Genomic DNA, 27,995 nt, shown 5'->3' on the forward strand with positions numbered 1-27,995 from the left:
AGCACCGAGCTGATCTCCCTGTGCTATGCGGCTGCTTCCCACTAGCTATCTATTTTACATTTGGTAGTATATATAAGTCCATGCCACTCTCTCACTTCGTCCCAGCTTACCCTTCCCCCTCCCTTTGTCCTCAAGTCCATTCTCTACGTCTGCATCTTTATTCCTGTCCTGCCCCTGTGTTCTTCGGAACTATTATTAAAATTTCTGTTTCTGTGGGTCAGGAATTTGGAAAGAGCTCAAGCTCTGCATCTGTGGCTATGGTCTCTCAGGCAGTAGTAGTCCAATGGTTGCCGAAGCTGCAACAGAATGGGGCCAGGCTCAGCTGGTGATGGTGGGCATCTCTCTTCTTGAAGTGTCACGGCTTCCCTATGCAAGCTAGTCTGGACTTCCTCAGAGCATACAGCCTCAGGACAGTCCATCTACTTACTTCGTGGCTCAGAAAGCCTGTGCAAACCTTCCAGCAAAAAAAGATAAAGCTGTGTCACCTCATAAGTCATACAGGATCATTTCATACACTGCCACATTCTCTTGGTTATATGTGAATCACAGGACCACCCAGATTCAAGGGGAGGGGAATTAGATTCTACCTATTGATAGGGCAGTGGCAAAATTACGTTGCACAGCAGCATGTGGGATGGGGAATATTTTTCTGGCAAGCTTTGGAAAATACACTTTGCCACAGTGATCTAAATGAAAGTAAATACTTGTCTGTTGATGAGAGAGAGGGAGGGAGAGAGACAAAGAGGTCCTCATGACTCAACAGATTAAAAAAATTTAGGCAAACCTATCAAGGGGGACAAAACACCAGGAGTGCAGGTGTGTAGCTGTGAAGAACAATTGCAGTTATTACCAGATTCTTGTATGAACAATCCCCAGGCTGTACGGTGTTGGTGCATAGAGTTCATCTCAGCCAAAGGAAGAGGATGATGTCAACTTTTTTACCCCCTAGAAACGAAAGTAAAATCAAAGTTTCAAACCTGAATGCAATTTTCTCACTGCAAATAAGTGCATGTGCCACCTGGTGGCGAGACAGTCAAATTCGCATTCTATTCTGTTGGCTGTATTTATTGAGTTTCCATCAGAGAGTGTATATATAGTATTTATCGAAAGGCAACAAGTCTAACATCTGTAAGTGCATCTGCCCAAACAAACAACCAAAACACAAACACAGAGAGGGAAAAGGACATAACAAAAAGGAAGGAGTTGTAACCACAGAGCATCCATGTTGGAGTGTCCAGATGAGTCAGATCAGCCTCCTTTTCATTAAGCCTAAATCCCCTTAATCCTCTGTCCCATTGGCTTTATCATGACCTTCAAAACCAGTATGGAGGGTATGGGAGAGAATAAAGAAGAAAATATTTGCTACTACACTGTTGGGGGAGAGGGAGGTTGTTGGCCAAAAGATGAACGTAGTGATCAAGAATGTGGGCTCTTCCACCCATGCTGTCCACTGTGTCAGATCCTCCTGGAACCACTAGGAAATTTACTGTAGCAAAACTACCGCAGCCTAGCCTCGGTCGGTCTCTTATAGTAAAAATTATTCGTTGTTTATGTGAAATTCAAGTTTAACTGGGTATCCTGTATTTTATCTGGCAACCTGGGAAGGATAATATGGGTGAGGAAAGGGATCTGACCCTGGATGGGGCATTCCAGGAGGACGCTTCCGGGCCTTTCTGACCCGGGAACGAAGCGCCGGGCGGGCGCAGGGTGTGCTGCCGGCCGCCCGGCCCCGATTGCTTCTGCCGGAACCCCGCCCAGGACCTGAGGGTCAGGAAACTTCGAAAAGACCTGAGATTGCGGGCGCTTGGCTCCTAAACAGCCCCGAGCCCCACGGCACAGGCCAGAGACGAGAGGCGGCCGCCCGGCTCCAAGATGGCGCCCACAGCAGCTGCCAGATGCCAAGATGGCGGCGCGGGGCCGCGCCCGCGCTCCCGAACTCTCCTTCCCAAACCTTCCTCCGGTAAGGAGCGCGACTCGCGTCGCTGTGCGCCGGTTGTCTTTCGGCCTGGGTGGTGCGGCCGCTGCCCGCCGCGCACCATGCGGCTCCTTGGCTGGTGGCAGGTACTGCTGTGGGTGCTGGGGCCTCCCGCCCGCGGCCAGGAGGGTGAGTGCGGGCTGGGGCCGTGGGCGGCGGCGCGGGCGGCTGTGCGTGAACTTACCGGTGAGGTGGCTGTCTACCCGGGCGACGCTCTTTTACCTGCGCGAAGGCCCGCGCTGCGCGCCTCGCCTCTTCCTGGCGCCCCCTAGAGCGCCTCTCCCCGGGTTATCCCGACCTCCTTCCCCCGGTGGTCCCCGCTCGCGGTCCGGGGTAGGGGGCGGCGGGGCGGGATGCCCGGGCCATGTTCAGGCCCCTGAGCAGGTGACTCAGTCGGGAGGAACCGTGTATTAGCGCTTACTGAGGCGTACCCCCATGTGCTGAGCACTTTATTATTAATGATAATCATCATAACGAATAGCCGACCTCTGTGGTGCCCTTATTAGGAGCCATAGTGCTATCATTATCTTATTTAGCCCTCCCACCGATCCTATGAGATAGATTCCGTGAGTAGCCGTGTTTTACAGATGAAGATGCTGAGCTCAGAGAGGCTAAGTAATCTGCCTACGTTTGCGATTCTGGTAATTGGCAGAGCCTGTATCTCTGACTGCAAAGCCCACGCTTTACTTTGCACCCTGCTGGACCACTTTCGTAAGGACGTCACTCTTGCTCAGGTGCCTGTGAAGGACAGATGAGAAGAACACAGCAGACTCCCAGGTTAACTTGCTGCTTGCCAGAGTATGCTCTCAGGGTCCCTCCGTGGGGCAGGCAGACACCTGGAGGCATGGCTGGGCCCAGGAGTGGAGGCCTTATTCCCATTGCTTCTTCGCCCCACTCCGCAGAGCCCTATTAAAGTCCAGACCCTTTGGCCTTTCTTGTCATTCAAAACTTAACAGGAATACAAAGGTCTTTCCTTTCCCTGCCGTGTCCTGGAAAGAGGCAGGGCAGCTGGCTCTGCTGAGTAATGAAAAGTAATGAAAACACTCATTATCTGCCAGGCAGTGTGCTTAGTGCTTTTTGAGCATCATCTTATTTAGTCTTTAAATGCTTATGAAATGTATGTTGATATTGTCCCCATTTGATAGATGAGTAAACTGAGACTCAGCATCCCCTAAGTCTTTTACCAAGGTCCAACAGCAGAAGTTGAGAAGCTACAATTCAAAACTCTGTCTGCCTGACCTCACAGTCAAAGCTCTGTACTACACTTCTCTGTCGCTGCACTTAACCACCAGCCTCAGAGAGGGGACAGCATGTGCTGGGTATCTTCTGTTTGTCTCTCAGATCATTCTTCAGCCTTCTCCACCCTGCTCGGTGCCCTGAGTAGCTGTCCTGTATGGAATAAACAGCTGGCTCTTCTGTCTTCTGGCTTCTGTTGTGTTGACATGAAGGGAGAGTGAGGTCAGGGTATTGATTCTCTCAGCTCCCTCCCTTGGGGATATCGCAGGTTGGCTGTGTCCCTCCACTGAAAGTTAGGGCTTCTAGAAGGCTGTCCTCTCTGTTTCAAGGCTTCTGCCTCTGGACTCTTTTTTTTTTTTTGCCTCTGGACTCTTAAGGTCTATGAGTGGTAACTGGCTCCCCCTCTGCTGTTATTGACCCTGGGATTCCTTACCATTGCTTTTGGTTTCTCTACACCCAGCTCACATGTTGGAGGTACCTTTATTAAGTTCTCCTCCAATTGTCCAAGTTGCATGTGCTGTTTCCTGGCAGAACCCTGGCTGATTCGGCAGTCATTGTGAGCCTACCTGGCAGGGAGGGTCACTTCATACAGACCTGAGGATAACACCAGCCATGGGGTGGGTCACTGGTCATCATGGCCAGGCCGTGAATGGGGTGAGGACTGAGGAAGCTTCACCAGCTGGTTCCTTTTGGGGGTGGCTGAAAATCCAAGGCTTTTTTTCTGCAGAAGATACCACTGGCAAATTAGCAACTGGAGATGGCAGTGCTGTCCAGGTGTCAAGGAACGGGTGCCAACCCCGGACTTCAACACCCCACACCTGTCTTCACTAGACAGTCAACTAGCAGATTCTGACTGAGCACCTGTCATATGCCATATGCTCTGTTAGGCACTCTGGGTGCAGTGGAGAGCAAGTAGAGAAATATGCCCACCCTCCTGTCTGATGGGGAAGGCAGGCATTAAATGACCACAAATAGTGAAGTAAATTTTCCACAAGAGTGGAAAATGCTTCAAGGAGAGCCCCAAGGCATTATGGAGTGCTGTAATGGGAGACCCTTCTGGTATGAGGGTCTAGGAGGGTGAAGTTCACCTTACAGAGGTGAAGTTTAGGGTGAGATCTGAAGGATGTGTCAGATTAGCCAGAAGAAGAGAGGGAGTGGAGGGAGGGCTCCTGGCAGAGAAACAGCCCTCAGGACAGTTCTGATGTAGGGGGAGGAGGGTGTGAGTGATCAGGGACCAGAAATGTCTAGTGGCACCTGTTGGGAGTATGGACAGAGGTCTTATCACCTGGGGCCTGGTAGTCATGCTACAGAGCATGGATTCATTTACAGGGTAGGGGGAAGCCATTGAAAGGGTTTTAGCAGGGGAGTGACATGATCACATTTGCCTTTGACTTTCAGTTTCACTTGGATGCTGTGAGGAGAAGGATTTGGAGAGGGGGTAGGGGGCCAACCAGGAAGACCATTTTGGTGATTGCAGCAGTTGTCCAAGTGAGAGATGACTGTGGCCTGGGCTGAGGGGTGTGAGTGGGTTGGGAGAAGTGAATGGATCCAGAGTGTATTTAGCAGAGGAATTAATAGGACCTAGTTGTGGTTCCCGTCCATCTCTTTGACTTGTAAACATCAGTCATAACCATTATCATCATCATCATCATCATCACCATCACTGTAGCCATTTACGGAGTGCTTACCATGTGCCAGGGACCATATACGTCTTTTCTCATTTAATCTGCATAGTAGCCTTATGAATGTCTGCATTTCAGTGGTATTTTCTCCATTTGTTAGATGCACACATTGAAAATTTCCTATGGAAAGTATGGGTTGCTGCCCCTCTAACCCCCAGCTGTTTTTGGTCCTCCCCAGTTGGCTCCCCTGACACAGAAGCCATTATGAAAAAAAACCTGTGGCTGGTAGAGAGTCTTTTGAGAACAACTGGAAGGGTATGAAGGAGCTGACCCAGGCTAGGGCTCCTTGGCAGAGCTGGAGTGGTGCCCTCGCCCCTGTTCTCCAAACATATTCCTTGCTGCCAATAGTGCAGTAATTTCCACTTTATGCATGGCTCAAACTATAATCAGATTATTGACATTGAGAAGAAATCTTTTTTATTTATTTTTATTTTTATTTTTATTTTTTGCGGTACGCGGGCCTCTCACTGTTGTGGCCTCTCCCATTGCGGAGCACAGGCTCCGGACGCGCAGGCTCAGCGGCCATGGCTCACGGACCCAACCGCTCCGCAGCATGTGGGATCTTCCCGGACCGGGGCATGAACCCGCGTCCCCTGCATCGGCAGGCGGACTCTCAACCACTGCGCCACCAGGGAAGCCCAGCAATCTTTTTTAAAAGGCGCATTACCATGGGAGGGTTCAATGGCTCTCACATGGTAGGTCATTTCTTAGAGTGGAATAATTCAATGTTTCCTTTCTTGCCAATGCTTAAATGAAAAAAAATGGTACCTGAGGGTGTGAGAATTTTTGTTTTGTTCCTAATTTGTCCTCTCTACTTAAATATCTTCACAGGAGGGAAAAACAACACTCCTGACTCAAAATTCTAGCTCTCTGCATCACTCAGACTTCCTTTTGATTTTCTGTAAGGGACATCTATCCAGTTTTACATGAAGCTGATCAGAAGAACCAGATTCTATTTTGTGCCCTGATTTTTTTCTCTTGAGATTCTTTTAGGATATTGGCATTCTCCATTTACTTTAGAGGACCTAGAATGTTGATTAGGTTCAGAGAGAGAAGATCTCTGCAGAGCTGGTGCATTTGGGAGTAGAGTTGGTTCTGAAATCTGGCACCCTTTGTTCTTCTCCAGACTTTTAGCCTCTCTGGCTTCATTTTCTGCTCTGTCTTAAGGACAATCTAGTAAACATGTTTGTTTGTTTTTACTTATGATTATACAAGCAGTACATGTTTATCAACCAAAGGCTACAGAAAGACTGCCATCCGCACCCCATTGACAGAGCTCTTTGCCCAGGCACCCAGCCCCTTCTCTAGGTCATAGGTCCTATTCTGTCAAGGACCTATCTTGCTTCTCAAGCCCTGTACTCTGCCCTCTCTAACCTGTATTGTCACCTCTCCCTGCTTACTCACTTTCCCATGAGCTGTATATATCCTTAAATTTCTCCTGTGTCCTAAAAACCAAAACGAAAATTTCCCTTAGCCCCCTGCCTGCCCATAACAACTACTAGGTCTTTCTTTTCCCCTTCAGAGCTAGACTTTCAGAAAGAATTGTATATATTTATTTATGTAGTTACCATTTCTGGTGCTGTTCATTCTTTTGTGTGGATCCACATTTCCATCTGGTATCATTTTTCTGTTGCCTGAAGAAGTTCATTTCAGATTCTTGTCATGTAGGTCTGCTGGTTATGAGTTGTTTCAGCTTTTGTAGGTCTGAAAACGTATTTATTTTGCCTTTGTTTTTGAAAGATATTTTTGCTGGGTATAGAATTCTAGGTTTATAGTTTTTTTCCTTTCAGTCCCTTAAAGATGCTGCTCTTCTTGCTTGCATTGTTTCCAGTGGGAAATCTGCTGTCATCCTTATCTTTGTTCCTCTATACATAGCGTGTCTTTTTTCTCTGTCTGCTTTTAAGATTTTTTCTTTGTCACTGGTTTTGATCAGTTTGATTATGATGTATCTTGGTGTAGTTTGTTGAGCTTCTTGGATCTATGGATTTATAGTTTTCATCAGGTTTGTAAAGTTTTCGGTTATTGTTTCTTCAATTACTTTTTCTGTTTTCCCCCATTTACTTCTCTCTTTTGGGTACTCCAATTATCTGTACATGAGACCACTTGAAATTGTCCCACAGCTCACCGTCACTCTTAATTTGGGGGGGGATTCATTTTTTCATTGTGTTTTTCATTTTGTATGGGTTCTATTGCTATGCCTTAAGTTAACTACTCTTTTCTTTTGTAATGTCTAATCTGCTATGAATCCCATCCAGTGCAGTTTTCATCTCAGACCTTGTAATTTTCATGACTAGAAGTATAATTTGGGTCTTTTAAAAAATTATTATTGAGATATAATTGATATATAACATTATAATAGTTTCAGTTGTACAACATAATCATCTGATATATATATATTGTAAAATGATCACCACAATAAGTCTGGTTAAAATCCACCATCACACAGTTATAAAATTTTTTTCTTTGGATGAGACCTTTTAAGATTTACTACTCTCTTAGCAACTTTCAAATATACAATATAGTATAATTAACTATAGTTACCATGCTGTGCATTATATCCCCATGACTTACTTATTTTATAACTGGAAGTTTGTACTTTTTGACCATCTTCACCCATTTTGCCCACCCTCTACCCACCACCTCTGTCAACCACCAAACTGTTTTCTGTATGAGCTTGTGGGGTTTTTTTGTTTTGTTTTGTTTTTGTTTTTTGCGGTACCTGGGCCTCTCACTGTCGTGGCCTCTCCCGTTGCGGAGCACAGGCTCTGGATGCGCAGGCTCAGTGGCCATGGCTCATGGGCCCAGCCGCTCTGTGGCATATGGGATCTTCCCGGACCGGGGCACGAACCCGTGTCCCCTGCATCGGCAGGCGGACTCTCAACCACTGTGCCACCAGGGAAGCCCTGTTTGTTTTTAGATTCCACATTTAAGTGAGATAATACAGTATTTGTCTTTCTCTGATTTATTTCACTTAGCATAATGCCCTCAAGGTCTGTCCATGTTGTTGTAAATGGCAAGATTTCCTGTTTTTAAATGGCTAAATAATAGTTTATATATATATATATATATATACATATATATACACATATACATATATATACATATACATATATATATACACACACATATACAACTATATGTATATATATCTCACATTTTCTTTATGCATCCATCAATTGCTTCCATGTCTTGGCTTTTGTAAATAATGCTGCAGTGAACATGGGGGTGCATGTGCCTTTTCAAGTGAGTGTTTTAATTTTCTTTGGATAAATGCCCAGAAGTGGAATTGCTGGACCATATGGTAGTTCTAATTTTTATTTTTTGAGGAACTTCCATACTGTTTTCCTTAGTGGCTGCACCAATTTACATTTTCACTGATGGTGCACAAGGGTTCCCCTTTGTCTGCATGCATACCAACATTTGTCATTTCTTGTCTTTTTGACAATAGCCATTCTAACATGTGTGAAGTGATATCTCATTGTGGTTTGTGGTTTTTTTTTTTTTGCGGTACGCGGGCCTCTCACTGTTGTGGCCTCTCCCGTTGCAGAGCACAGGCTCCGGACGTGCAGGCTCAGTGGCCATGGCTTACAGGCCCAGCTGCGGCATGTGGGATCTTCCCAGACCAGGGCACGAACCCGTGTCCCCTGCATCGGCAGGCGGACTCTCAACCACTGCGCCACCAGGGAAGCCCGTTATTGCTGTTTTGATAGCCTCATCTAATAATTCTGACATCTGGGCAAGTTCTGGGTCAGGTTTGGTTGATTATTCTCATTATGGATAATGAGGAGAATTTCCCTGCTTCTTTGCATGCCTGGTAATCTTTGATTGGATGCCAGAAGTAAATTTTACCTGGTTGAGTGCTAGATATTTTAGTATTCCTATAAATATTCTTGAGCTTTGTTCTGGGATACAGTTAAGTGACTTGAACACAGTTTGATTCTCACTTTTAAGGTTTGCTAGATGGAAGCAGAGCTGTATTTACTTTAGGGTTAATTGGGCCCTACTGCTGAGGCAAGTCCCTTTCGCATACTCTCCCCAGTGCCCTGTGACTTAGGAGGTTTCCCAGGCTAGTGGGTGGGGACAGGTACTATTCCCAGCTTTCTGTGGCTGCTGGGTACTGTTACCTCTAATCCCTTTGAGTGGTTCTTTCCCTGGCTTGGGGTAGTTCACTTACAGGCATATGCTGACCAGTATACTCAAGGCGGGGCCCCCTCCACAGATCTCCAGAGTCCTCTTTCTGCAGCTCTCCCATCTCCAGTATTCTGTCCTGCAAACTCTAGCTTCTTGGTCTTTCTGGACCCTCAGTTCCATCTCAACTGGAGAAGTCAGCTGGGCCCTCCCTGAGACAGGGGAGGAGCTAGAGCATTTGTAGGGCTCTTCTCATTTGCTTCCTGTTCACTGTCCTTCGTTATCTCATTGCTAGTCTCCTGAAACTGTTGTTTCACATATTTGGCTGTTTTTTGGGTTGTTTCAGGAGGGAGAGTAAATCTGGTTCCTGTTATTCCACTTAGCCTGAAGCAAATTCCCAGAGAGTGTTTTTGAATTGCTGAATGAATGTACAAACATCTGTGGAGATATTCTTTGAGACGTTATACAAATGTGCATACCTTAGGAAGTTCCCAGATCCCTCCCCGGCTTTGAAGCCAGTTGGTCATTCACACTCTGCTAGACACGCTGTTTGCCTGCAGAGCTCATTATACAGCTGGTGGCTCCCCAGCCGTATGGTGGGCTTGTCTGAGTGCAGCTGGGCTCATTCGTTTCCCCTGGTCAGTGCCTGGCCCGGAGTCTGGCGGCTGTCGTTGAGGTCATGAGAGGTGGAGGGCAGGAGTCATTGTACAGAGGTGAGTGGAGCTCTCTGGATGGATGGATGAGACTGCCCAGGACTCTCCCCTTACCTGAACCTTTGGTCCAAGCCACATCTAGTGGCTCCAAAGTGAGAGGAAAATCCTCCTCTTCTCCCTGCTGCTGCCCCTGCTCTGCTTGGTGCACCTTTAGCACTCCTGAGGGCAGTAGCCCAAGGGCAGCAGGCAGGAGAGCAGAGGCCAGCTGTAGAGGCCACCCTGGGAAGGAGCTGGCTCTAGTAGCATTCCTCGGGCAGTGTTGCCCAGCAGCCCTCCGAGGTATCATGTGGGGAGGGTAAGGCCCGCTCTGGAGTAGCAGTCAGAAGACTTCGCTCTTAGACCTGGCTCTGCTGCTTACTGGCTGTGTGCCATTGGGCATTACACTGAACCTCTCTGTACCTCATCTATTAAGTCGGGATGATAACCCTTGTGCTGCCCATCTCACAGAGCTGTTATAATGGGTGCAAAGATGCTTTGCCATGGTAGAGTCTTCCATAAAGCCATCATTATTTTCTTGGATAGTCTCCTCAAAGAAACTAAATTGTTAGTGTTTGTATTATATTTTCCTAATTGGGTGTCTGCAGTGGAATGTTTTTGCTTGTAATCCGCATGGCAAGCAGCAGGTTTTGCATGAAGCTATGTGTTTTTCCACTTCCTGACATTCATTAATCTAGTATCTCCTTGTGATCTTCTTCATGACCTAGAGAATGATGGGTGGCTCTGTGATAGTTTAATGGGAAGGTAACTTTTTACTCTGGAGGGGAGAATTTCATATTTGAGAACTGTAATTCTTTGGGGTTCATTTATTTTGAAGTTAGATGTGACTGTGAACATAATGGCATGTTTTAGTTGCAGAGAAAAGAGGTCACTTATGGTCAGAGGAGCAGCCTGCTTACCCATTCCAGGTGGAGGCTGGGTACATGAATGAGGAGGTGCCTTCCCGTGACCCAGTGGGCCAGGACCTGTCTGCAGAAGAGGCCGAGGCAGTGCTGGGGCTGGACGCTGATGGTGAACACATGGTAATGTTATCTGTGATTCCTGGGGAAGCCGAGGACAAACTGAGCCCAGAGCCCAGCGGCGGCACCTGCAGGGCTGGAGGGGAGGAGGACTCGAGGTGCAACCCCCGGGAGAGCCTCTTCTCTCTGGACAGCGCTGGAGCCAGCTTCCCGGAGAGAGAAGAGGAGTACTACGCAGAGCCCGAAGTGGTGGAATCTGACCCCCCACCGACAGAGGACGCCAACACCACCGAAAGTCTGAAATCCCCGAAGGTGAACTGCGAGGAGAGAAATGTGACAGGATTAGAAAATTTCACTCTGAAAATTTTAAATATGTCACAGGTAAGACAAAAGTATTTAGTGCTTTTCTCCTTTTCCGCACATTGATTTTACGATTTAATACTCTATCAACTTTCAAATGAGGAGCCATAATCTTTATCATACTGTAAGTGGGATAGCATTTAATGGCTGCATCAGTGAAAATTCACCTGGCTTTCTGTGATGTTTGTAGGAAAAGGAGGAGATATAACTGGTGTCAAATATGCTTTTTAGGAGGCCTAAACCTAGTCAGCCTTGGGTTAATCTCACCACCAACTCTCATGATAAAAATCCCAGTGAACAGATAGGTGCTTGGTATCAGAATGATAGCATTCTTCTTCTTCTAAATGAGGTATTTGTTATGGAGGCATAAAAATAAAATATCTGAATTACTAAAAGTGTAATTTAGCATTGTTTAGACTAGTCATGTCCCTGAGAAGTATGTTTTATACATATATATATATATACATATATATATATATTTTAACATCTTTACTGGAGTATAATTGCTTTACAATGTTGTGTTAGTTTCTGCTGTATAACAAAGTGAATCAGCTATACATATATATATATATATATATCCCCATATCCCCTCCCTCTTGCGTATCCCTCCCACACTCCCTATCCCACCCCTCTAGGTGGTCACAAAGCACCGAGCTGATCTCCCTGTGCTATGCGGCTGCTTCCCACTAGCTATCTATTATACATTTGGTAGTGTATATATGTCAGTGCTGTTCTTACTTTGTCCCAGCTTACCCTTCCCCCTCCCGTGTCCTAAAGTCCATTCTCTATGTCTGCGTCTTTATTCCTGTCCTGCCCCTAGGTTCTTCAGAACCTTTTTTTTTTTTTTTTTTACATTCCATATATATGAGTTAGCATATGGTATTTGTTTTTCTCTTTCTGACTTAACTTCACTCTGTATGACAGACTCTAGGTCCATCCACCTCACTACAAATAACTCAATTTCGTTTCTTTTTATGGCTGAGTAATATTGCATTGTATATATGTGCCACATCTTATTTATCCATTCATCTGTCAATGGACACTTACGTTGCGAAGTATGTTTTTTTTTAAATTTTTTTTATACAGCAGGTTCTTATTAGTCATCAGTTTTATACACATCAGTGTATACATGTCAATCCCAATCGCCCAATTCATCACACCACCACCACCACCCCCGCCGCCGCTTTGCCCCCTTGTTGTCCATGCGTTTGTTCTCTACATCTGTGTCTCAATTTCTGCCCTGCAAACCAGTTCATCTGTACCATTTTTCTAGATTCCACATATATGCGTTAATATACGATATTTGTTTTTCTCTTTGTGACTCACTTCACTCTGTATGACAGTCTCTAGATCCGTTCACGTCTCAACAAATGACCCAATTTCATTCCTTTTTATGGCTGAGTAATAGTCCATTGTATATATGTACCACATCTTCTTTATCCATTCGTCTGTCGATGGGCATTTAGGTTGCTTCCATGACCTGGCTGTTGTGAATAGTGCTACAATGAACATTAGGGTGCATGTGTCTTTTTTTTTTTTTTTTTTTTTTTAGTTTCTGCTTTATAACAAAGTGAATCAGTCATACATATACATCTGTTCCCACATCCCTTCCCTCATGCATCTCCCTCCCTCCCACCCTCCCCATCCCACCCCTCCAGGCGGTCACAAAGCACCGAGCTGATCTCCCTGTGCTCTGCGGCTGCTTCCCACTATCTATCTACCTTACGTTTGGTAGTGTATATATGTCCATGCCTCTCTTTTGCTTTGTCACAGCTTACCCTTCCCCCTCCCCATATCCTCAAGTCCATTCGTGTCTTTATTCCCGCTTTACCCCTAGGTTCTTCATGACATTTTTTTTTAAATACCATATATATGTGTTAGCATACGGTATTTGTCTTTCTCTTTCTGACTTACTTCACTCTGTATGACAGACTCTAGGTCTATCCACCTCATTACAAATAGCTCAGTTTCGTTTCTTTTTATGGCTGAGTAATATTCCATTGTATATATGTGCCACATCTTCTTTATCCATTCATCCGATGATGGACACTTAGGTTGTTTCCAGCTCCGGGCTATTGTGAATAGAGCTGCACTGAACATTTTGGTACATGTCTCTTTTTGAATTATGGTTTTCTCAGGGTATATGCCTAGTAGTGGGATTGCTGGGTCATATGGTAGTTCTATTTTTAGTTTTTTAAGGAACCTCCATACTGTTCTCCATAGTGGCTGTACCAATTCACATTCCCACCAGCAGTGCAAGAGTGTTCCCTTTTCTCCACACCCTCTCCAGCATTTGTTGTTTCTAGATTTCTTGACGATGGCCATTCTGACTGGTGTGAGATGATATCTCATTGTAGTTTTGATTTGCATTTCTCTAATGATTAATGATGTTGAGCATTCTTTCATGTGTTTGTTGGCAGTCTGTATATCTTCTTTGGAGAAATGTCTATTTAAGTCTTCTGCCCATTTTTGGATTGGGTTGTTTGTTTTTTTGCTATTGAGCTGCATGAGCTGTTTATAAATTTTGGAGATTAATCCTTTGTCACTTGCTTCATTTGCAAGTATTTTCTCCCATTCTGAGGGTTGTCTTTTGGTCTTGTTTATGGTTTCCTTTGCTGTGCAAAAGCTTTGAAGTTTCATTAGGTCCCATTTGTTTATCTTTGTTTTTATTTCCATTTCTCTAGGAGGTGGGTCCAAAAGGATCTTGCTGTGATTTATGTCATAGAGTGTTCTACCTACATGTGTCTTTTTGAATTATAGTTTTCTCTGGTGTATATGCCCAGTAGTGGGATTGCTGGATCATATGGTAATTCTATTTTTAGTTTTTGTTTTTTTGTTTTTTTTTTTCTTTTTGCGGTATGTGGGCCTCTCACTGTTGTGGCCTCTCCCGTTGCGGAGCACAGGCTCCGGATGCGCAGGCCCAGCAGCCATGGCTCACGGGCCCAGCCGCTCCGCGGCATATGGGATCCTCCCAGACCGGGGCACGAACCCGTATCCCCTGCATCGGCAGGCGGATTCTTAACCACTGCGCCACCAGGGAGGCCCCTATTTTTAGTTTTTTAAGGAACCTCCATACTGTTCTCCATAGTGGCTGTATCAATTTACATTCCCACCAACAGTGCAAGAGTGTTCCCTTTTCTCCACACCCTCTCCAGCATTTATTGTTTCTAGATTTTCTGATGATGCCCATTCTAACTGGTGTGAAGTGATACCTCACTGTAGTTTTGATTTACATTTCTCTAATAATTAGTGATGTTGAGCAGCTTTTCATGTGCTTCTTGGCCATCTGTATGTCTTCTTTGGGGAAATGTCTATTTAGGTCTTCTGCCCATTTTTGGATTCGGTTGTTTGTTTTTTTAATATTGAGCTGCCTGACCTGTTTATATATTTTGGAGATTAATCCTTTGTCTGTTGATTAGTTTGCAAATATTTTCTCCCATTCTGTGGGTTGTCTTTTCATCTTGTTTATGGTTTCCTTTGCTGTGCAAAAGCTTTTAAGTTTCATTAGGTCCCATTTGTTTATTTTTGTTTTTATTTCCATTACTCTAGGAGGTGGATCAAAAAAGATCTTGCTGTGATTTATGTCAAAGAGTGTTCTTCCTATGTTTTCCTCTAAGAGTTTTATAGTGTCTGGTCTTACATTTAGGTCTCTAATCCATTTTGAGTTTATTTTTGTGTATGGTGTTAGGGAGTGTTCTAATTTCATTCTTTTACATGTAGCTGTCCAGTTTTCCCAGCACCACTTATTGAAGAGACCGTCTTTTCTCCATTGTATATCCTTGCCTCCTTTGTCATAGATTAGTTGACCATAGGTGTATGGGTTTATCTCTGTGCTTTCTGTCTTGTTCCATTGATCTTTGTTTCTGTTTTTGTGCCAGTACCATATTGTGATTACTGTAGCTTTGTAGTATAGTCTGAAGTCAGGGAGTCTGATTCCTCCAGCTCGGTTTTTTTCCCTCAAGGCTGCTTTGGCTATTCGGGGTCTTTTGTGTCTCCATACAAATTTTAAGATTTTTTGTTCTAGTTCTGTAAAAAATGCCATTGGTAATTTGATAAGGATTGCATTGAATCTGTAGATTGCTTTGGGTAGTATAGTCATTTTCACAATATTGATTCTTCCAATCCAAGAACATGGTGTATCTCTCCATCTGTTGGTATCATTAATTTCTTTCATCAGTGTCTTACAGTTTTCTGCATACAGGTCTTTTGTCTCCCTAGGTAGGTTTATTCCTAGGTATTTTATTCTTTTTGTTGCAGTGGTAAATGAGAGTGTTTCCTTAATTTCTCTTTCAGATTTTTCATCATTAGTGTATAGGAATGCAAGAGATTTCTGTGCATTAACTTTGTATCCTGCAACTTTACCAAATTCACTGATTAGCCCTAGTAGTTTTCTGGTGGCATCTTTAGGATTCTCTGTGTATAGTATCATGTCATCTGCAAACAGTGACAGTTTTACTTCTTCTTTTCCAATTTGTATTCCTTTTACTTCTTTTTCTTCTCTGATTGCCGTGGCTAGGACTTCCAAAACTACGTTGAATAATAGTGGTAAGAGTGGACATCCTTCTGTTTTCCTGATCTTAGAGGAAATGCTTTCAGTTTTTCACCACTGAGAATGATGTTTGCTGTGGGTTTGTCATATATGGCCTTTTTTATGTTGAGGTAGGTTCCCTCTATGCCCATCTTCTGGAGAGTTTTTATCATACATGGGTGTTGAATTTTGTTGAAAGCTTCTTCTGCATCTATTGAGATGATCCTATGGTTTTTCTCCTTCAGTTTGTTAAAATGGTGTATCACATTGATTGATTTGTGTATATTGAAGAATCCTGCATCCCTGGGATAAATCCCACTTGATCATGGTGTATGATCCTTTTAATGTGTGGTTGGATTCTGTTTGCTAGTATTTTGTTGTGGATTTTTGCATGTATATTCATCAGTGATATTAGCCTGTAGTTTTATTTTTTTGTAGTGTCTTTGGTTTTGGTATCAGGGTGATGGTGGCCTCATAGAATGAGTTTGGGAGTGTTCCTTCCTCTGCAATTGTTTGGAAGAGTTTGAGAAGGATGGGTGTTAGTTCTTCTCTAAATGTTTGATAAAATTCACCTGTGAAGTCCTGGACTTTTGTTTGTTGGAAGATTTTTAATCAGTTTCAATTTCATTACTTGTCATTGGTCTGTTCATATTTTCTGTTTCTTCCTGGTTCAGTCTTGGAGGGCTATACCTGTCTAAGAATTTGTCCATTTCTTCCAGGTTGTCCATTTTATTGGCATAGAGTTGCTTGTAGTAGTCTCTTAGGATGCTTTGTATTTCTGCGGTGTCTGTTGTAACTTCTCCTTTTTCATTTCTAATTTTATTGATTTGAGTCCTCTCCCTGTTTTTCTTGATGAGTCTGGCTAATGGTTTATCAATTTTTTTTATGTTCTCAAAGAAACAGCTTTTAGTTTTATTGATCTTTGCTATTGTTTTCTTTGTTTCTATTTCATTTATTTTTACTCTGATCTTTATGATTCCTTTCCTTTTGCTAACTTTGGGTTTTGTCTGTTCTTCTTTCTCTAGTTCCTTTAGGTGTAAGGTTAGATTGCTTATGTGAGATTTTTCTTGTTTCTTAAGGTAGGCTAGTATAGCTATAAACTTCCCTCTTAGAACTGCTTTTGCTGCATCCCATAGGTTTTGGATCATCATGTCTTCATTGTCTTTTGTCTCTAGGTATTTTTTGATTTCCTCTTTGATTTCTTCAGTGATCTCTTGGTTATTTAGTAATGTATTGTTTAGCCTCCATGTGTTTGTGTTTTTTACGTTTTTTTCCCTGTAATTCATTTCTAATCTCGTAGCGTTGTGGTCAGAAAAGATGCTTGATATGATTTCAATTTTCTTTCTTTTTTTTTTTTTTTTCTTTTTGCGGTATGTGGGCCTCTCACTGCTGTGGCCTCTCCCGTTGCGGAGCACAGGCTCCGGATGCGCAGGCCCAGCGGCCATGGCTCACGGGCCCAGCCGCTCCGCGGCATATGGGATCCTCCCAGACCGGGGCACGAACCCGTATCCCCTGCATCGGCAGGCGGACTCTCAACCACTTGCGCCACCAGGGAGGCCCCTCAATTTTCTTAAATTACTGAGGCTTGATTTGTGACGCAAGATGTGATCTATCCTGGAGAATGTTCCATGCGCACTTGAGAAGAAAGTGTAATCTGCTGTTTTTGGATGGAATGTCCTATAAATATCAATTAAATCCATCTGGTCTATTGTGTCATTTAAAGCTTCTCTTTCCTTATTTATTTTCATTTTGTATGATCTGTCCAGTGGTGTAAGTGAGGTGTTAAAGTCTCCCACTATTATTGTGTTACTGTCGATTTTCTCTTTTATAGCTGTTAGCAGTTGCCTTGTGTATTGAGGTGCTGCTATGTTGGGTGCATATATATTTATAATTGTTATATCTTCTTCTTGGATTGATCCCTTGACCATTATGTAGTGTCCCTCCTTGTCTCTTGTAGCATTCTTTATTTTAAAGTCTATTTTATCTGATATGAGTATTGCTACTCCAGCTTTCTTTTTTTTTTTTTTTTTTTGCGGTATGCGGGCCTCTCACTGTTGTGGCCTCCCCCGTTGCGGAGCACAGGCTCCGGACGCGCAGGCTCAGCGGCCATGGCTCACGGGCCCAGCCGCTCCGCGGCATATGGGATCCTCCCAGACCGGGGCACGAACCCGTATCCCCTGCATCGGCAGGCGGACTCTCAACCACTTGCGCCACCAGGGAGGCCCTCCAGCTTTCTTTTGATTTCCATTTGCATGGAATATCTTTTTCCATCCCCTCACTTTTGGTCTGTATGTGTCCCTAGGTCTGAAGTGGGTCTCTTGTAGACAGCATATATATGGGTCTTGTTTTTGTATCCATTCAGCAAGCCTTTGTCTTTTGGTTGGAGCATTTAATCCATTCACGTTTAAGGTAATTATCGATATGTATGTTCCTATTACCATTTTCTTAATTGTTTAGGTTTTTTTTTTTTTTTTTGCGGTACGCGGGCCTCTCACTGCTGTGGCCTCTCCCATTGCGGAGCACAGGCTCCGGACGCACAGGCTCAGTGGCCATGGCTCATGGGCCCAGCTGCTCCATGGCATGTGGGATTTTCCCGGACCGGGGTATGAACCTGTGTCCCCTGCATCGGCAGGCGGACTCTCAACCACTGTGCCACCAGGGAAGCCCTTGGGTTTGTTTTTGTAGGTCCTTTTCTTCTCTTGTGTTTCCCACTTAGAGAAGTTCCTTTAGCATTTGCTGTAGAGCTGGTTTGGTAGTGCTGAATTCTCTTAGCTTTTGCTTGTCTGTAAAGCTTTTGACTTCTCCATGGAGTCTGAATGAGATCCTTGCTGGGTAGAGTAATCTTGACTGTAGTTTCTTTCCTTTCATCACTTTAAGTATATCATGCCACTCCCTTCTGGCTTGTAGAGTTTCTGCTGAGAAATCAGCTGTTAACCTTATAGGAGTTCCCTTGTATGTTATTTGTCATTTTTCCCTTGCTGCTTTCAATAATTTTTCTTTGTCTTTAATTTTTGTCAATTTGATTACTATGTGTCTCAGCATGTTTCTCCTTGGGTTTATCCTGTATGGGAGTCTCTGTGCTTCCTGGACTTGGGTGGCTATTTCCTTTCCCATGTTAGGGAAGTTTTCGACTATAATCTCTTAAAATATATTCTCGGTCCTTTCTCTCTCCCTTCTCCTTCTAGGACCCATATAATGCAAATGTTGTTGCATTTAATGTTGTCCCAGAGGTCTCTTAGGCTGTCTTCATTTCTTTTCATTATTTCTTCTTTCTTCTGTTCTGCAGCAGTGAATTCCACCATTCTGTCTTCCAGGTCACTTATCCATTCTTCTGTCTCAGTTATTCTGCTATTGATTCCTTCTAGTGTAGTTTTCATTTCAGTTATTGTATTGTTTATCTCTGTTCATTTGTTCTTTAATTCTTCTAGGTCTTTGCTAAACATTTCTTGCATCTTCTCGATCTTTGCCTCCATTCTTTTTCTGAGTCCTGGATCATCTTCACTATCATTATTCTGAATTCTTTTTCTGGAAGGTTGCCTATCTCCACTTCACTTAGTTGTTTTTCTGGGGTTTTATCTTGTTCCTTCATCTGGTACATAGCCCTCTGCCTTTTCATCTTGTCTGTCTTTTTGTGAATGTGGTTTTTGTTCCACAGGCTGCGGGATTGTAGTTCTTCTTGCTTCTGCTGTCTGCCCTCTGGTGGATGAGGCTATCTAAGAGGCTTGAGCAAATTTCCTGATGGGAGGGACTGGTGGTAGGTAGAGCTGGGTGTTGCTCTGGTGGGCGGAGCTCAGTAAAACTTTAATCTGCTTTTCTGCTTATGGGGCTTGGTTCCCTCCCTGTTGCTTGTTTGGCCTGAGGCGACCCAACACTGGAGCCTACCCTGCTCTTTGGTGGGGCTAATGGCAGATTCTGGGAAGGCTCACGCCAAGGAGTACTTCCCAGAACTTCTGCTGCCAGTGTCCTTGTCCCCATGGTGAGCCACAGCCACCCCCACCCCGCCTCTTCCCGAGACCCTCCAACACTAGCAGGTAGGTCTGGTTCAGTCTCCCCTGGGGTCACTGCTCCTTCCCCTGGGTCCTGATGTGCACACTACTTTGTGTGTGCCCTCCAAGAGTGGAGTCTCTGTTTCCCCCAGTCCTGTCAGAGTCCTGCAGTCAAATCCCGCCAGCCTTCGAAGCCTGATTCTCTAGGAATTCCTCCTCCCATTGCCGGACCCCCAGGTTGGGAAACCTGATGTGGGGCTCAGAACCTTCACTCCAGTGGGTGGACTTCTGTGGTACAAGTGTTCTCCAGTCTGTGAGTCACCCACCCAGCAGTTATGGGATTTGATTTTATTGTGATTGCGCCCCTCCTACCATCTCATTGTGGCTTCTCCTTTGTCTTTGGATGTGGGGTATCTTTTTTGGTGAGTTCCAATGTCTTCCTGTTGATGATTGTTCAGCAGTTAGTTGTGATTCACAAGAGGGAGTGAGATCACATCCTTGTACTCCACCATCTTGGTTCTATAGCTCCGTGAAGTATGTTATATTGATGAAAAGATTTTTTTCCTCCAAAGAGTGTGAATGTAGTACTTACTCTGGACTGAGAGCTGATCAATTTGTCCAGCCCAGCCATGCTTTTCCAGCTAGTTGGCTAAATGGTGATTCTAAAGAGAATACTGGGATAGTGACTGACATTTTCTGTAAGATTGTTAAAGCCAGAGAGCAGAATGAATTCAGGCTGCTTATGTAAGAGAATAATCCTAGCTCTGAGAGGTGTGATTGCTTATTTTAAGTGAGGGTACATATGGTATGTTGAGTGCCCCTCCGAGGCAGGTGTCAGCACTGGCCTTGCACCCTCCCCTCAGTGCCTGGTGAATGCTGTGCCTCAGCTCTGTGGCCTTTTAATGGGTGTCACACACAAGACCAGGAGAAAGCAGTTTGAGCAGTCTGAGTTTTGGTGGTGGCAGGGATGGTGCACCCTCAAACTTAACTCACCTTTGGTCAAATACATGGATCTGACTGCTTAGTACAGACTTGGAGCTGCTGAGATGATAGTTTGGGCCTGAGACCACAGTGCTTTAATAATGTTGTTAGATTGTATGAGATGCAGAATTCCAAAGTTGGGACCGTGGCCTGTACCCTGTGAGTACTTAGTATATGAATTGATGAATTATGAAAAATATTAAAATTGCTCTATAGTAATATTAAGAAATCTTAGAGGAGGACCCCTCCTACACTCTTGGTAGGAATGTAAATTGGTGCAGCCACTATGGAGAACAGTATGGAGGTTCCTCAAAAAACTAAAAATAGAACTACCATATAACCCAGCAATCCCACTACTGGGCATATACCCAGAGAAAACTATAATTCAAAAAAATACATGCTGGGACTTCCCTGGCAGTCCAGTGGTTAAGACTCCACGCTTCCACTGCAGGGGGCGCAGGTTCAATTCATGGTCGGGGAACTAAGATCCTGCATGCCGCACAGTGCAGCCAAAAAAAAAAAAAAAAGAACATACATGCACCCCTATGTTCATAGCAGCATTATTTACAATAGCCAAGACATGGAAACAGCCTAAATGTCCACTGACAGAGGAATGGATAAAGAAGATGTGGTACATAGCTACAATGGACTATTACTCAGCCATAAAAAAGAATGAAATAATGCCATTTGCAGCAATATAGATGGACCTAGAGATTATTATACTAAGTGAAGTAAGTCAGAAAGAGAAAGACAAATAGCATATGATATCACTTATGTGTTGAATCTGAAATACGACACAAATGAACCTATCCAGGAAACAGAAACAGACTCACAGACATAGAGGACAGACTTGTGGTTGCCAAGGAAGAAGCGGGTGGGGAAGGGATAGACTGGGAGTTTGTGATTAGTAGATGCAAACTATCACATAGAGAGTGGATAAACAACAACGTCCTGCTGTATAGCACAGGAAACTGTATTTAATATCCTCTGATAAACCATAATGGAAAAGAAATGAACACAACATTGTAAATCAACTATATACTTCAATTAAAAAAAAAAAGAAACCTTGGAGGAAGGTTTATAACATGTCATTTGATAGTAGTTTTCTGCTGACCCATGGATCCCTGTGGTTCCGATCCAGAAGGCTCTTCGGGAGCTGCCCTACTGTCTCCCTCCCGTCCCTGCCCCTACCTCCTCTCCCTTGATGGCAGCAGTGGTTCCTGTGTCTTGTGTATCCTTCCAGAAAAAGTGCACATCCTGTACCGCTGACTGGAACACTTTGTTTCTTTTGCCACAGGACCTTATGGATTTTCTCAACCCAAACGGTAGTGACTGCACTCTAGTCCTGTTTTACACCCCTTGGTGCCGATTTTCTGCCAGTTTGGCCCCTCATTTTAACTCTCTGCCCCGGGCGTTTCCAGCTCTTCACTTTTTGGCACTGGATGCATCTCAGCACAGCAGGTATCTTCCCTTAGTATCTTCCCTTAGTGGGGTTTCTGCCTCATCCTGTTGGATGCTGGTTGCAGTTACTTGGAGGTCGTAATCAGTTAAGTTAGGAGCAGAGGAGGTAGGTATGACTTGAGCTTTGAAATGGAACTGAGGGAGTGTGACTCCCTCAGTGTGACTAGTGAGGACTGTCACATTCCCGAGGGAGACTTTCTGGAGGGCCCTTGAGAAGTAAGACTGTTCTCTGCATGGTGGAATTCAGTGATGGCTCTGCCTGATGGCAGGGGTGGGGGCAGAGGACGTTTCAGGGTCCGGGCCAGACTGAATTAGCAAAATTATCATCCTAAGTACGGTCTTCCTTTGTGACTTTCATCTGTAGCTTAGGTTCCCACCCTGGCAGCCTAACTCTCGGCACCCGTTTTATGTCTACTAAGGATTTCTTTCTTCCCTTTTTGTTTTTTTCTTTCATTCTTTCCCTCCTTCCTTTTCTTTCTTCATGCTTACATTTATTCTTGCATGCGTGTTCTTAGTAGACATTCAATAAATTTGACGAATTATTTTAGGCCTTTGAACTACATCTACCCTTGCTTCATATTCTTTCATATTGTTCAGTGGGGTTTTGTCTTTTCTGAATGTTCAGTAAGGTAAGTTACAAAGAACTTTGTGCAGATGTTGTATATTTCCCCTGTGACTGTGCCTGGGGTTATAAACTGTGTAGTCCCCTCCTCCTCTAAGTCAGATGCTGCTTATTAGCAGGTCACAAGGAGGTTGTGTGTGAATAAATTTGGAAAGTCTGGAAGATAGTCAAGTTGGTGGTGAAAATGAGGTACTGATTTTCAGGGTGGGTAATGGAACTGCCAGTGTTTACCTGAAATTGTTTATGAATAAAGAAATTGCCCAACAAATTAGTAATTCCCACAAAGCCTTCAGGGAAAGATCTCAGTGGCCAGGCTCAAGGTTACAGACTGATTGGAAGGACATTCAAGGTCATTGTCCAGCTTTGACTGGGCTCTCCACTGCCCCCAAGCCAGCAGGGCTGGCTCCAAGCACCTGCTTACTGCTGTTTGGTTATGGGTCTGATACCAACCCCCATGCTGCCCCCCAGTCCCTGCAGGCTTTTATCATCTCCTCTGTTCCTTCTTCATCTCCATGCATCCTTCTCAGTGCCTGGTATGGTGCCTCAATTATGGAGACTAGAGGATACTTGCTCTTACTGTATGGCGTGGGACATGTGTTTGCCTCATATGTTAATATTTATGTTACAGCATGTTTACAGAAGAAAAAATCCTGATCATACAATATTACCATTTTACTTCTGGGGGTAACTGAGGCTTAAAAAGGTTAAATAATCTTCCCAAAGGTCACACAGCTGGTTCAGTGGCAGAACTGAGGCTTGAACCCTGAGCGTTTTGACTCTGGAGCTTATACCACTACTCTGTATTCTGTAAAAGTGAAACAGTACTGCTCAGGTCCTATTACTTCTGAATTGTCCTGCCTTAATTGTGAACTTCCTGGTGTGTTTGTTAGGTTGTAGATTTCTTTGCATCGACTCACTAACCTAAATGGTTAAGTAGAATCTTTTATGAGGGTTGGAGATGGGCATTCTGCAGAGTCTGAAATTTCTTCTGTTAGGTAAATTGACATAGTGTGCTTTGTTCATAAATTAGAATTTTCTGGTCTGATCTGTTTTGGCTGTTAAAAACAGAACTAGTGGAATAATTGTGTCATGGGCAGCTCCATGCTGTAACAGAAAGCAACTCAGAGAACAGAACACGAATGCCCCCAACCATGACCCACGAGGAAGGCTGACAGGAGCAACTACAAGCCTGTTGTTTCAGTATCAGGAGCCTCCATAGGTCACAGGAAACTGAGCCTTCCTCATTTATTTCCATTCATTCTGATATGGTAATTGTGTGAGGAAGCCCACTGTTAATTCAGATTTTCTGACTGACTTCTCTCTCTTGTAGCCTTTCTACGAGGTTTGGCACTGTAGCTGTTCCTAACATCTTGTTATTTCAAGGGGCTAAACCAATGGCTAGATTTAATCATACAGACCGAACATTGGAAACGCTGAAGATCTTCATTTTTAACCAGACAGGTATGTAGAACACTGTAGAAGAAGACATTTTATTGCTGGAGGAATGTGCCTTCTGTGGGTCGGATCTGCTACAGTATTATCCTTAAGTGAAGGATTCAAGATTGGCTTTAGGATATAAAACTTCTTTTCTAATGAAATGTTAAGATCCTGTTAAATGTCTCCCAGTTAGTGGCAAGCTTAACATGAAGAGGTAATACTAATATAATTATAGATACCTTTAGAAAAATATAACAGCTTTATTGAGATAATATTCACATACTATATACCTCTAGATACTGTTTTACATACATTATTCATTTAAGTATAGTATTTACACAAAAATATGCATCAACCACTAGTGTACGTGGCATTGAATTTTCACAGAGTGAACACCCTGAGTAACCAGTACTCAGAAAGAGAACATCACCAGTCCCCTTTCAGCACTATCACTCCTGTCCTCCCCAAGGATAACCACCATCTTCACTCCTAACACCACAGTGTAGCGTTCCTTGTTTTTGACTTTTATATTAATGGAGACGTACAGTATGGATCCTTCCATGTCTGGCTGATTTCACTGACCATTATGTTTATGGGATTCATGTGCATTGTTGTGTATGGTTGTGTTTTATTCATGTTTGTTGCTGTATAGAGTTCTATTTATTAATTCATTTGTAGATGCTATTTTAATTCCTTAATATTTGCCAAAACGTAGGGCCTTATTTTTATCCTGTAAAAATTTGAGCACTGTACATTGATGAAATTTCCTTTGATGGAAAATTCATTCCTCAAAAGCTTTAATGCCTCAGTTATGAGCACCCCTCTTCTTCCTGAAGTATACTCACTGGAAGTAAATAAAAATTATACATACCTTCCATATATTCTTAGCTGCATGTAATGACTTATATCTAACACAGAAGAACAAAGAACTGAGTTACCTCATAGGAGTAAAAGGCTTCTTACCAGGTAGTTAGTTATTCCAAGTCTTGTCCTGGACCCCTGGTTGTCATTTAGATTGATATGGACAGGGGGAGCCATTTTGCTCAGTGCTCTCAGAAAACTTAGAACCAAATGAAATCTATGAGTCACAGCATCTTTGGTAATCACTGATCCCAGTGGTGGTTAGTTGTTCTAACAATTCCTTTTTTTTTTTTTTTAAATGAGCTCAGCTTAACTCTTTTTTTTTTTTTTTTTTCCGGTACACGGGCCTCTCACTGTTGTGGCCTCTCCCTTTGCGGAGCACAGGCTCCGGATGCGCAGGCTCAGTGGCCATGGCTCACGGGCCTAGCTGCTCCGCGGCATGTGGGATCCTCCCGGACCGGGGCATGAACCCGTGTCCCCTGCATCGGCAGGTGGACTCTCAACCACTGCACCACCAGGGAAGCCCCCCCCCCCTTTTTTTTTTTTTTGGCCGTGCCACATGGCATGCGGGATCTTAGTTCCCTGACCAGGGAATGAACCCGCACCCTGCAGTGGAAGTGTGGAGTCTTAACCACTGGACTGCCAGGGAAGTCCCCTAACAATTCTTTCAGTAAATTATTTAAAAAGCATTTTGGGGCCTCCCTGGTGGCGCAAGTGGTTGAGAGTCCGCCTGCCGATGCAGGGGATGCGGGTTCGTGCCCCGGTCTGGGAGAATCCCATATGCCGCGGAGCGGCTGGGCCCGTGAGCCATGGCCGCTGAGCCTGCGCGTCCGGAGCCTGTGCGTCCGGAGCCTGTGCTCCGCAGCGGGGGAGGCCACAACAGTGAGAGGCCCGCATACCGCAAAAAAAAAAAAAATAAAAAAAAAATAAAAAGCATTTTGAATTTAGCATTACTTACCCTGTGAAAACATTCTGTAGACTCCTGAGAATAGCTTTACTAGTTGTTGAACATTGGTCTTGAAAGAGAACAAAAGACAACTCATAGAGTGCACTGACTAAGACCTTTCTGGTGAGTTCACGGAAATTCTAGTGTTTTAGCTTTGAACAGCTGAATGGATTCCTGCTCCTTTTATGTGGTGGGGAGAAGGGCAAGTTACAGATTACACTGACAGGCAAGTGAAACCCACCCCAGATATACTAGCTGTGGTGTTTATTTTAAGACTGCATATCATTTTGCATACCATGCAGAATACTTAAGAAAATTCTGTAGCGGGTATGTTTTCTATCTCATTTGAAACAACTGATTTCTCTTTCAGGTATAGAAGCCAAGAAAAATGTGGTGGTAACTCAAGCTGACCAAATAGGTCCTCTTCCCAGCACTTTGATAAAAAATGTAGACTGGTTGCTTGTATTTTCCTTATTCTTTTTAATTAGTTTTATTATGTATGCTACCGTTCGAACTGAGAGTATTCGATGGCTAATTCCAGGACAAGAGCAGGAACATGCGGAGTAGTGATAGACTCAAAGGAGAGTTGGAAAGAAGAATTTCAATCCTTCATTTCAGAAATTAATGCTGCAATTTCATACATTTTCTCCAGTGAAGCGCTGACTTACAACTTCAGTCAGATTGAAAGAATCATGTGTTTGTTGAACTATTGAATGTGTAAAAAAATTATAAACTGGTGTTTCTAACTAGTATTGTAATAAGCAAATGCAAAAATATTCCATAACATTCAGTAAAAATTCTTGTTTTTACTACTTGAACATTACCCAGTACTTAAGGGAGTAATCCAGTTTGACATGTGAAGATGTATTCTGGTGGAATAGTGAGTAGAATGACAGTATGCTTACTATATAGAAGCAGAAATAGGACTTTCAGATTATAGTTTTAGAAAACTCTTGATTTCTTGTATATGTCTAAGAAAGTTGGTTTTCTATTCATTTGCCATTTCTCTCCCAGAGTCAGTAAGCAGGAAAGTGTTCTTTTATGGGAAGAATAATTAGGATCAATAAGTGTGCCCTTTCAAGTAGCAACCAATGGGAAAATAGAGTCAAATACCTTGGTGTTCATGATCTCTGATTTCACTGAAAGCATTTGAAGTGGTTTAAGAAGTTGTTTCTGGGTAAGGCAGATATTAATCAGCATGTACTAATTAAACCTTAAAATGTTCTTGGAATTGTGCTACGTTTAGTGAGAGTCAAAAGAAATATAAAGTACTGTTGTTGCCCACAAGTTGATTCTAGTCTAGTTTAGGATACATGTAAAAAAGAGATAACATGTAGTTTACATAAACTTTTTGAAAAGCTGTTTCTAAAAGATCCCTTAAATTCAGATATGACAGCTGACTACATAATGATAAACTACTTTTATACTGATCATTTCCAGAGCTTTAGATAGAATAGTTCATAAGGCATCCTAAATTCTATGAAAATAGAACCTTAGATGAGTCTCCTTCTCAGAGTGTAACATTGGTTGAGAGTTTACAATGTTATGTGTCATGCTGTGGACAGCTCTGGCTGGGGTAGTCACTGGCAGGAGGGGACCATAGCTCAGAACAGTACCATTATTATTTCCATTTTACAAATGAGCAAACAGGCATATTGAGGTTAAATAACTTACCTAGGTTACATACACAGTACATTGATGAAGCTGGGATTTGAACCTTCACGTGTATGTTTATCTGTACGTATAAGAAACCTCTAGTTATTCCATCTCTTATAATAATAACCAACATTTGAATATGACTTTGTGTGCCAGCTACTGTTTGAGGTGCTTGACATACACCATTTCATTTATCTGTACAATAGCCCTCTGAGATTGACACCACTCTGAGTAAATGAGGCCCTAAATAACTTGCTTTTGGTTATACAGCTTCCAGTCGTGGAACCCAGCTTCAGACCTAAGCATTCTGACTCCAGAGCCTCTATGTGGGTTGGTACCCAGTCCTGCCTCTCTGCCATGGCTCAGGCAACCATCGTATGCCTATCACTCCAGTCTTTCTCTTATGTGTGTTTCCCATACTTGTAGTCATGATATAGCGTCTTTTTCTTCTTTTGCTTAACAAATGA

The 27,995-nt window shown here is 43.5% G+C and overlaps 1 protein-coding gene and 1 long non-coding RNA gene across 4 annotated transcripts; one reads left to right on the plus strand and one right to left on the minus strand.

Annotated features, from left to right (window-relative positions):
* On the minus strand, window positions 1-2,478 carry LOC132486347 (uncharacterized). The gene is made up of 3 exons (XR_009531481.1): window positions 2,160-2,478; window positions 851-945; window positions 1-454 (listed from the first exon to the last, which is right to left on the minus strand). It is a non-coding gene; the product is annotated as an uncharacterized LOC132486347 (long non-coding RNA).
* Window positions 1,653-27,671, plus strand: TXNDC15 (thioredoxin domain containing 15). Of its 3 annotated transcripts, none has more exons than XM_060093379.1 (5): window positions 1,653-2,104; window positions 10,584-11,071; window positions 21,843-22,006; window positions 23,959-24,089; window positions 26,243-27,671. In XM_060093379.1, the coding sequence occupies exons 1-5, from the start codon at window positions 1,873-1,875 to the stop codon at window positions 26,437-26,439; spliced, it is 1,212 nt and encodes a 403-aa protein (XP_059949362.1). In that variant the 5' UTR covers window positions 1,653-1,872; the 3' UTR covers window positions 26,440-27,671. The 3 variants fall into 3 exon arrangements, with proteins under 3 accessions (XP_059949362.1, XP_059949363.1, XP_059949364.1); XM_060093380.1 differs by having other exon boundaries at window positions 1,655-1,960; XM_060093381.1 differs by lacking the exon at window positions 1,653-2,104 and adding an exon at window positions 9,686-9,734.
* The last annotated feature ends 324 nt before the right edge of the window (window positions 27,672-27,995 follow it).

The sequence above is a fragment of the Mesoplodon densirostris genome, chromosome 3 (assembly GCF_025265405.1).
Source record: "Mesoplodon densirostris isolate mMesDen1 chromosome 3, mMesDen1 primary haplotype, whole genome shotgun sequence".
Taxonomy (NCBI): domain Eukaryota; kingdom Metazoa; phylum Chordata; class Mammalia; order Artiodactyla; family Ziphiidae; genus Mesoplodon; species Mesoplodon densirostris.